Source organism: Colossoma macropomum, unplaced genomic scaffold, assembly GCF_904425465.1.
Source record: "Colossoma macropomum unplaced genomic scaffold, Colossoma_macropomum, whole genome shotgun sequence".
In the NCBI taxonomy this organism is placed as follows: domain Eukaryota; kingdom Metazoa; phylum Chordata; class Actinopteri; order Characiformes; family Serrasalmidae; genus Colossoma; species Colossoma macropomum.
The window spans coordinates 24,915,029-24,926,570 of NW_023494810.1; the positions used below are offsets into that span (position 1 = coordinate 24,915,029).

Sequence of the window (11,542 nt, forward strand, 5' to 3'; positions counted from 1 at the left end):
ATATATATATATATATATATATATATATATATATATATATATATATATATATATATATATATATATATATATACTTCTTCATTTTAATTGCCACAACTTTCCTACACACACACACACACACACACACATATATATATATATATATATATATATATATATATATATATATATATATATATATATATACATACCTAAACTATGTGGATGCCTAACCATCACACTCATATGAGGTTGTTGGACATCCCATTCCAAAACTATGGTTATTAATATGGAGCCCCCCTTTGTGACTATAACAGTGTCCACTGTTCCGGGATGCTTTCCTCAAGATTTTGAAGAGTGTCTTAGGACTTTGTGCCCATTCATCCAGAAGAGCATTTGTGTGGTCAGGCACTGTTGTTGGATGAGAAGGCCTAATTCATAATTGACATTCCAGTTCATTCCAAAGGTGTTCAGTGAGACCAAGATCAGGACTCTGTGCAGGTCTCTGGAGTTCCTCCACATCAAACTCATCAAACCATGTCTTTATGAAGCTCATCTTATGCACAGGGGCACAGTCATGCTGGAACAAGAAAGGGCTTTCCCCAAACTGTTCTCACAAAGTTGTCAGCATAGTCTAAAATGTCTTCGTATGCTGTAGGGTTAATGTTACCCTTCACTGGGCCTAAGGGGCCGAGCCCAACCCCCCAAAAACAGCCCCAGACCATTATCTCTCCTCCCCCAAACTTTACTGTAGGTAGGATTCTCCTGGCATCTGCCAAACCCAGATTTGTCCATCAGAAAGTCAGATAGTGAAGCGTGATTAATTACTCCAGAGAACACATTTCCACTGCTCCAGAGTCCAGTTGTGAAGTGATTTACACCTCTCCAGCCAACGCTTGGCATTGCGTACAGTGATCTTAGGCCTGTGTGCTGCTGCTCAGCTATAGAAACCCATTTCATGGAGCTCCTGACAGACAGTTATTGTGCTGATGTTGCTTCCAGAAGCAGTTTGGAGCTCTGTAGTTAGTGCTACAACAGACGATAAATGATTTTTCTCTGCTACACAGTTTAGCACTCTGTGGCTGCAAAAGTTTAAACATCCCCAGTCAAATGACATGTTTTGTTGATTTTCTAAGTAAAAATAAGTTAACACAGCATCTACAGGGAACAAATGTAAATATGACATTTTCTGTAAATTTGAGTGCACAGTTTCTATTTATTTGCTGAATTTAACACATTGAAAAAATAGAAAATTTAAATTTACTGTAACATTTGCACAGTCCATGTTTTGTTTATGTTTTTCCCCAGTAAGTTACATGAAATTCAATGAATAAACAATAATTGTGCATTAAATGTGCAGAAGTGTGTTCTCTGTAGCGAATGTGAAACTTTACAGCAGAATGCAAAAACCTTCTTTACTTTTAATATAAGTTAAAATAAAGAGATTTTATTCCAAGCAAGCATTTTCAAGCATTTGGAACATTTCTATTGGCTCAATCATTATAAAATTTTCACACAGTGTAAAGAGCTTTTGTGCTCGAATTATGTAGAAAACTAAAAAAAAAACTGGATGGTGACTAAATTCTGATGTTCAGAACCAAAATTACATTTTTTATATTTCTAAGTAACATTTGCTTGAAATGTGTTAGTCTTTGATACTAATATTTTATTAATATTTGTGTAAAATATCAGTTTGCTTGAAAAAAGTAAACATAAAACAAAGTACAAAGTACACTATGATAATTTTCTCTTACATATGTATAAAACACTGTGCAAAAGTCAGAGACTGCCTTTTTTTTCCAGTCAAAATGCAGAGATACTTCTGAGGAGATTAAAAATAAGCCTTGAAAAAGAAAGTGAAAAAAAACAGACGCCTTTGAGAGAGAGGAGAAAATCAAACTCTACTTTCGCTTCAGATTTGATAAAATCCACAGGTGTTTCTGTTCATCCTTCTACTGTAAGAAGACAACTCAACACTGTGAGCCTGAAAGGATGTGTAGCTGTCCAGAAGCCCTGACTGACAAAAGGAAACAAAAGCAGAAAATGTGACCAACTTCTAAGACTGAACTTTGGAGACTTTGGAAAAATATCCTTACAGATTTATTTGAAAAACCGAAAGCAAGCATAGAAAAAGAATAGCAGAGTCCAAAATGTGGGCACAAAAATATGTATATAATATATTTAGCTTCATGTGTAGTTTTCTGTGAAATATGTTTTCTGCTTTTTTTCCTGCTGCTGTAAAATGTGTAACTTGTATTTCATGGCTTTACATGATCGTGATTATTCGACAAGGTTGAAGATGTGTCAGATATTCACAAAGCTGTTGTATTTGAGAAACAAATATGGATCACTTAAGCATAAGGCTGTCTTTAAGATTATGAAAAATGTAGCCATTTCTTTGCAGTTCTCACCGTTCCAGGCTGCTGTTTATATCGCCATCTTGTGGTCAGTAAGTGTCATTATCGTTCCTTCCTTGTGTGAGTACTATTTCAATTTTTTACAAAAAATAAATTACAGCTATGTATGCATTGCTGAACATTCTTTGATCTAAACTAGTTCTATTGAACAACGTCAACTTTTTTTTCATAGAAAATGAATTTGCAGGTGAAGATGAATTAGAAACACCCAGGCACACTTTTTGAAAGGTCTGGTAGTTCTGTGTAAAATATAACAGCGATGTCAAAGGAAGAAAGCTCAAAGGGACTTTTTATGTTTATTTATTTGTTTATTTCTTTATTTACTCACTTACTTACTAATTTGCATTTTATTGTTTTCCCTGATACCATTTGCGTGGATTTATTTATTTTCATCACCGTTTTCCAGCCTCTTTTTAACATTTTAATTAAACAGACTGCTTTTGTTACTGTGCATGTAAGACTTTAAGACTATAAACAATCTCTGCTCTGATTGGCTGTACTGTATTGTGCCTCATAAAGCAGTCCAGACTGCTCCCTAGCATCTAAGTGTTTGCTCTCCTGTCAGGAGATTGCAAGTTTGATCCCTGGGTGATGCCACAGCTATCCATGGCTGACAGGTCAAAAGAGCATAACTGGCGTCTCCCTTTGGGTGGGCTGGGTGGTCCTCCCTTTCCCCCATCAGCAGCAAAATGCTAGCCAACATGGGTGTCTGATGTAACAGAACTGGCAGTTAGTATCAGAACAGGCAGTATTCCCTTTCAAATGTGTTGAACTGTCCAATCATGTTGCTTAGGGGCAGTCTAAAAAGATGCGGTGGTGCTTCACGTGTCTCAGAGAAAGCATGTGCTAGCCTTCACCCTCTTGGCAGCATCATGTGATAGGGGGATCCCTAGCTAATGCGTGGCTATGACGATGACTAAATTGGGGTGAAAATTATAATACATTTTTTTAAAAAGCAGCCCAGGCTGAAACACTCCTTACAACTTCAGCACAAATGGGCGGGGCTAAACTGCTATAGGCTGAAGAGGTGGATATATGGAAACGCATTCGGTTTTCATTTATTCACAAAAAAAAGGAGCAAAATAGGGTGTTTTTGCAGTTTGGTTTCCATATATTGACTGTATGTGCCACTTTTTGAAATTTCATGTCAACATCACATTTTTATTTTAGTAGAAAAGCAAAGAAAACTTTTCGTGATATGGGCCCTTTAAAATCTAGGCTACTCTACTGGCGTAACATATACTGCTTCGCTCTCTCACACCCACACGCACAGAAAAAAAAAGCATACATACACTTCACTGGTCCACTGACGCTAGTAATCATGGTCCCTTATTGATGTGCTTTTTTCATTGTGAAAATATTGAGAGGCTTACAGATGTGGTTTGATTCTGATTGTAGTTCCCTTTCTTGCTTCATTTGTGTTCAAAATAAAGTTCTGAAAACTTCGCTTTTGAGGTCAGACTCTGCTTTTTGGGGCCAGACAGACAGTTTACCACAGCTGTTAGGAGTGTGTGGGGAGTGTGAAAAACACAACTCTATCAGCATTAGGTTTAAATGTCACTCACACACACACATACACGCACACACACACACACACACACTGGAGATGCCTTTACATTGAACGTGTTGTACTGTGTGCTTGTGTGTGTGTGTGTGTGTGTGTGTGTGTGTGTGGGCAGACGATCTGCGATATGACTCAAACAGAGAATCCCTCTTCATGTCTGTGTGTGTGGGGGCTTTACTTCAGTCAGACAAACTAAATTGCATAATCTAAAGTTAGCAAAGTCTCTGTATAATAACAAGTATTATACAACCACTGCCAGCAATGTTATAGCATGTGAGCTTCATAGCTGCCCATCATTTCCAGACACATTACAATAGTCAAGCAATGACAAGATCATTGATGTCCAGTTACTCAAAAGAAATCCTCATATTGCACCTCGGGAATCAGATTTTAGTGTATTGTAATTGAAATGGGAATGTATTGTGACATCATAATGCATGTGTAATGAATATGCATGAATACACTGTTACATCACAACACCTATGTAATGACTATGTATGAATGTATTGTTGAATCACAAGCATACAGAATACCAATTTGTTGACATGCATGAAAATGAAGTGCCTTTTAAGTGGGATAATTCAATTCAATGCAATTCAATTCAATTCAATTTGTGGCAATTCAATGCAAAACTCCCACTTTCCAAATGAACCAACAAGAATCGTCAGACGACCTTACGCCTACTGCTAGTGAAATTCTGCATTAATGTCTATTAATATATGGCTCACATTGGTAGAGAGAGCTTGATGGAGGGAGGGAGAGAGAGAGAGAGAGAGAGAGAGAGAGAGAGAGAGAGAGAGAGAGAGAGAGTGCACAAGCTGAGAGGAGTTGGATAGCGTGAGCTGAGAGGAGAGTGGGAGAGAGTGAGAGAGAGAGAAAAAGAGAAAGAGAGCGGGAGAGAGAGAGAGAGAGAGAGAGAGAGAGAGAGAGAGAGAGAGAGAGAAAGAGTAGGAGGAATGAAAGATAACAGTTTGTGTGCACGTCTGCATCAAAACTGAATGCACTTCCTTCCAGTTCGCTGCATCAAGACCAGACCGTTATGTTGAATTGGGGACCAACAAGGTAAGAGAAGCTGCCTAGAACCCTGTTGTAAGTGTTTGTGTGTCTACACTGTTCTGCAGATGTGTCTTCAGGCTTCAGACTGTATTGCTGAGACTGTACGGGCATCTCAGTCATCCTACCTTTTTAAAGTGCTTATAATTAGGGGCTAATTTAGAGTATTAATGTACAATGGCAGTAGTGTTACATACACTGGGGAAAGTGCTATCGAATGGACTTGATTTAAATGTGTACAGATGAATGTAATCTATCACATCAGTACAGTTTTGTCTTTCAGTTTACTTACTTTCAGCAGTAACTGTGTTTATGTGGGATTTATGTACAAATGTCATTAGTTTCTGGTGTTTCACTTCCATTAGTTTGTTTATAGACAACACAAAAAACATTCACAATTTTTAAATGTAAAACTAATCTTTTTTATCAATAAGGATTTAAGAGTTATATGGCTAAATGTGTGTGAATATACTTTTTATTGTACTGTATGTTCATAATATGGCAAAATGTATACGTATATATGTTTATGAAATGTGAAATTTGTCAAATGTCAAAATTTATTTTATTCTTGCACTAGATTTGAATGTCACTTCATGCTTTAATGCCCCGTGCAACTTTTCAATACATGCTGTAGAAGCGTTTTATGAGACCGCCCATTGACTTACACAGTGACTAGACTGTAGGCCTTTTTAAATGGGATTTGCATAGAACACACTATAAACACACTATTTTGCCATTAGCAGGAGAGCTGAGTACGTATTGCAGCATTAATCTTCTGTTTGTTTAGAGGCTTGCCGTCCCGCTCATCTGAACTGTGGTCACAGCGTCGTGATAAGTGGCTGCCTTGTTCCTTGTGCTGTAAATGAGAGATGGCGGCAGTTTTCAGCTTGTTCTATAGAATCCTACAACCTAACTGCATTTTTCATTTATTTGTTTGCTTGTTTGTTTGTTTATTTTTGCTGTGGCTCACACTTATCCTACAATCAGCTCTAGACAGTTCAGCTGATGTCCACATTATGGACGTAGACAGCGTGGATGGTGTAGACATTTATGAAATGCGGCCTTTTCTGTCCATAGAAAAAATGAGTGTACTGGAAAAGACAATATTCTATTCATACATTGGAGTATATCTTTAATGCCATTTTCACAAGTTTGTATTTGGCAAGCCTTACTACTACATGAAGTTTCCAACAACCTTCACATTACATCACACTGATAGAAAAGCCTCGATATCTAAAAGTGACCACTGAGGTCATAAGGGCCATTTGAATGGATGATGTGCAAATTTGAATGAATAAGCTGCTTTAATAAATGAGGACTGTAAAATTCTTCTGAAGTGCAGTAATAAAACGAGGGCTGTGGTAATCCAATGGTAATTGTGAGGTTAGTTTAGCCACTATAGCATAGCAAACAGCAAGTTTTAAGCAGCCATAAATGGAGGCTGTAAATTTCATTACCATGCAAAGACGAGGCGGCGTGTTTCGGCTCACGGACAGCCACGGCTGAATAAACAGGCACACTGTTGCCATTCTCTTCAAATATTCAATCTGTTTTTAACCTGCCAGCGCGTGCTGTGGCCATTTCACTCTTAACCTTCTATAGACTCCAACATGCACTTTGTTTCTATGGTAACGCTCTTATACAAGAGAAAAGGTTGAAGTTTGCAGACTTCAATCAAGTACCATGTCGTTATAGTTTGTCTGGGACTAAAAGCTCTCAATGAAAGCATTATAAAAGCACTCATTTGGAGCTATTTTCCTGAGAGCACACTTGCTAGCTCTTTGACTAGATGAATACGAGAGCGGGCAGGAAAATCTGTCGTATGGCGCAAGCAGCTACGATTGAGGAGGTTCTGTTTGAACAGAGACGGGGAGGGGTTTAACAAGCAAAGACGTCTCCCACTTTCAATTTCAGGACTCTTGAATGACTCTACTGCCACACTTCAACAAAATTCTAGCTTTCGTGTGCCGTTTGCACTTCTAGATATGTCAAAATGTATGTTAAACCAAAGTCAAGTTAAAGTCGTATGTTGTTTGTTTATAGGTCCGTTTAAAAAACTTGCAATAATACATTTGTCCTCTAACAGGTTGACTGACGCAGGCCTTGGTCTCCATTGAGGATAAATCACAGTCCTTCCATCTGTCAGCCTGAAAATTCGAAACCTTCATTCGATCCAGCACACTGAAGAAAACTCCCCATTCAGTAGGCAACTCTTTGACACTTTGGTCCATTAGCATTGTTAGCTACATTGAACCAATTGAACCAAATGGAACACTGTCTAAATGGAGATGCTGCCATTTAGGTGTCATCCATTGTCATGAAGTAGAGAAGAAGACATGTTAGAAAGTATTTGAGTAGAATACCTGGCGTCTCCATGGCGACTAATGGCCTGAAAAGTTCCCTTTCTATTCCCGAGACCCTCCCACCCAAGAAGAGGAACGCACGAGTGAACTCCAACCTTGAACCTCCATCCGAGCATGTTTTTAAGACCCCTTCACCTTTCTGGAATCAGAATGGCTTCAAGAGGATAAGGAGGTCCCGGGAACCCGCTGTGGTTTCTCACATAGACCCTCATTTAGCATCTGCGTATCACCCACAGTGGCCTGATGCGGCCTCCGTCCTGAACCCAGCCCTTTCACATGCATTAGCGGACAATGGTGCGTTCCCTTCTTGGGGTCAGCATTTCGCAAGCAGCGAACGGCTAATGAGTGTGGCAAACTCAGATAACAGTGATTCCATGAGGTTGCACAATCTCTATGGTTCCCCTTACTACTGGAGCTACATCCCTACAGAACCAAGAGAGGTGTTCCTGAAAAGCTACCACAGAAGGCTCCGTGGTCAATACGGGCCGCCAATCGTAAAGCCTGTCCCTCAGTCTTTCGCGTGCCATTACAGCAGAGGGATTCTCAGCAAAGATTGCCTAAGTGGGGAAGAAGCAAGGCAGCGGTTTGAAGGCGAGAGAGTGACTCATTGGCACGAAAGACTGCAGAACCAGAGAGCTCTACAAGACTGGAGAATGAGGAAGAGGGACTACACAAGAGACAGTGTGAAGTGGGATTCTGTGCAGTTTGCTGAGTCAGGTGCTGACTTTTCCAGGCACAAACATTATTCTGAGTTGAAGGATTTATCCCCGGATGGAAGGACAGAGGATCTATCAAGTGACGCCAGGTCAGAAGATCTCCACAATCAGCAGCTTCCTGTGACTCAGCCTACATGTTCCAACACTGAGCAGTCGAAGTGGGGCAGTGAGGAACAAACAAGAGAGGAGCTCCCCCTGCTGGCCAGGAGTGAAGGTGCAGAGGCCCAAAAGCAGCAGGCTTCTACCTGGTTGCTGTCTCGCTTTGTGGAGGGCTCTCTGATAGAGCTGGTTGGGGGTAAGCTGAAGCGAGTGGAGGACTTAAAGATGGAGGATTTCGAGATCTGCACCCAGTCATGCCCAGAGCTGAGTCTGAGGAGATTTACTGTGCAGAAGATCACACACTCACCCACACCTGGGCTGACATGTTTAGAGGTGGAGTTGGAGGATGAGCTCCACTCTAAGGTACACACATTCTCACACACACACTAATTAGAATAAAAAGCCATTTCATAAATGTTTGGGTATGGACAGGTTGTTTATTATTATGATGAAGTTGTTCATTAGTATGATGTACACGTGTGAATGTATGTGTACATGTGGCGCTGGGCTTTACTGATAAAAATCAGCATTGTGACATTTTCTGAATGCATCATGGTATTACGCATAATCATATGATATATTAAAAGAGCATGAACAAAGTTAATAAATTAACATTTATAAAGTGAATGAACTTATGCACCCTAAAACCTAGGGCCTGTTGTTGGTCCCTGGCCATTTGAGAAGTTAAACATATTCAAATGATGTTATTTAGTTTAGTTGTTATTTGTTTTATATATCACTGCTGTTGGGACAAAACCTTGTATTTCCATTTTTGGCATTTTTCAGTTTTTGACATGATTTGAAAATGCCTGTTGCCCTTTACATTGTGTATAAATTACATGATAAATGGACAAAAGAAATGGCCTAAAATGACTTGGAAAAATGTCTGGTTCCATTGAGTTACATTAAAAGTAAAGAAGGTTTTTTTTCTTCTCCTGTAAAGTATCATTTTGGAGATACAAGGTTTTGTTCTGACAACAGCAATATGTTTATTAGCTTTAAACTGTTCTTTTTGAAAGTCTGATGCATCCAGTTTCTGTGAATGTTGCAGTTAACTGTCAGGGCCTGGATGCCAGAAGTTAAGTGTACAAAATAGAATCAAAATGACTAAAAAACAAATAGTTTGGCAACAGGAACACGGCAGTTTTATGGGAATTACATCGTGGATATAAATCTTATTATCTGTCATACTAAGCACATTATGATTTGTCGATATCACAGTATATTGGTATAGATGATGTACTACCCAGCACCACAAACATGTCCATTTAACTCCTTACATCCCACAATTATTACATACTAAGGCTTATTATTCAGTAAGTACAGGGATTTCAATGCAAACTGGCTGAGATATCCTTAGGTTATAAGAATGTGTAATAAAACTTTGGGAACTTTGTCAAGAAAGCTTGAGAACCCTCAATGTAGACACACATACAAGGCACATATTTGAATTGGCATGATGGTATATTGAAAAGGAGTCTTGTATGTTTATCTTTATTTATTATTTCCTATGTTGAGTGTGGGTATGGCTGTTACCATAAGGAATGGATGACAGGACTGATTTTACAAAGGCTAGTATGCAGAAATGGATTGTGGCCTTGCGAGGCCCCTAAGCACTCCAAGTCTTTGGAGGCCGCTCCAAAAATAATGTGCTAACATTGCATTGGTGTGGCAACACTTTCCCGTGAGTCGATGAGCAGAAAATGTAAAACATTTCTTTGTTTATTTAATTTATTTAGTCATTTGTACATATACAAGGGCTACTTGTTCATCTAATGTTTACATCTGTATTGGATTGCCACTTTGAGCCTATTGGTCTGAGATCTCTCGAGGCCTCTGGCTGCAATAGCTTGTCCAGTCATTCATCCCTGCTAGTATCCCAACACCAACACTAATACAGATACTTTTTAAAGTCTCTGTGCACAAAAAAAGGGTCAGTCTTTGTGATTCTCTGAATAAAATTTGGCAAATGCAGACAGTAATGATGTATACTTTTTTGAAATGTCTTAATCTTACTTAAACTGTCCAATCTAAGCCTGTATGTGCCTACTTATCAACTATTACTGCAAAATTTAGATAATTGAAAGATTTATTCATTGAAAGATAATGTGCCTTGCGAAAGTTCAATGGTTCAAATAACCTAAATATTAATTGTTAGTTGTACCTTCAGAGATATAGTCATCCTAGTTATTGGCACTAATACCATGACAGGATTTTGAACTTTACACTGGTAACAATCTGGACGGTCCTTTTCTTTTTTGGCCCAGAGAACAAGCTGATCCTTATTTCCACAAGCAACCGGAAAGGTTGACTTATCAGACCACAGTACAGGTTTCCACTGTGCATCAGTCGATTTCAGATGAGCTCGAGCTCAGAGAAGTCAGCTGCATTTCTGAATGTTGTTGACATATGGCTTCTGCTGTGAATAGCAGCTTCAACTCGTCCTTGTTCACAGCTAGGCCATTCCTGAATGTTTGTTTATACAGGAGCATGATTAACTGTTTACATTTCACAACATTCCCTGTCCCAGATTTTCTGGAATGTGTTGCATCAAGTTCATAATAAAGGTAAAATTTACAGATAAGTTGACAAAGTAAAAAGATGAATATCTTTTATTTGCTGGTTCTGTTTTGAAGTCGCAGTCAAAGTGGGTTCCCTTGTTAGTTGCATTTCACACACTGTACCCTTTTTTGAAACTGAAGTTTGTAAAAATAGCTAATTTTTAAGTTACTGACACGCTGGTTGTGTTTGTCTCTCAGTTGTCTTTGGAGGTGTGTGAGGAGTACCCATTCTTCGTGTGTGGCCGCGGCTGGTCTTCTTGCAGCCCTGAGAGGACGGCCCACGTGTGCTGCCTCCGCTGCCACCAGCTGCACTTGGGAGACGTCTGCCTGGCTCTAGCACCTGTGCGCACCCCAGCTGCCACGCCCACCCAGCCCGGCACAGACGAGGGTGATGGCGGACACCTGGATCAGGTGAATGGTACAGAAAAGTCGGCAGAGGTAGCAAGAGCAGGGAAACGGCGAAAGAGACACCGCTCAGCCCCCGAACTCAGGAATATACTACAACATGAAATGAGATCATAGGGTTGCTTATTTTTTAACAGAACTGCATATAATCTCTTATATATGGTCCCTGTCTTAAGAAAACCTCATAATTCATAACCTTTCATTTTTAGCATCAAACACCAGCTAAACTTTTTGTCAAAACAGAAAATTTAATAAGCAAACCTTTCACAATACATTAATAAATAAAAAGAATGTTTTTCTGTTTCCTATATTGTTTCTGTTTTGGATATATAAGGTTTTCTTATGGTACTGTGCAAAAGTCAGTTTTTATTATTTCCATTCAAAT

At 39.2% G+C, this 11,542-nt stretch overlaps 1 protein-coding gene across 1 annotated transcript; it reads left to right on the top strand.

The window, feature by feature from the left end:
* Positions 1–7,717: 7,717 nt before the first annotated feature.
* LOC118800029 lies at positions 7,718–11,274 on the top strand. The gene is made up of 2 exons (XM_036560177.1): positions 7,718–8,554; positions 10,951–11,274. Exons 1-2 carry the CDS (start codon positions 7,718–7,720, stop codon positions 11,272–11,274), a joined length of 1,161 nt encoding a protein of 386 aa, XP_036416070.1.
* Positions 11,275–11,542: the final 268 nt, after the last annotated feature.

What these genes read in the sequence shown, in the direction of transcription:
- LOC118800029 (XM_036560177.1), top strand. Translation starts at nt 7,718, where the DNA reads ATGAGTGTGGCAAACTCAGATAACAGTGATTCCATGAGGTTGCACAAT. An exon ending in AGGATGAGCTCCACTCTAAG is followed by an intron (nt 8,555 to 10,950) that starts GTACACACATTC and finishes TTTGTCTCTCAG; the next exon opens with TTGTCTTTGGAGGTGTGTGA.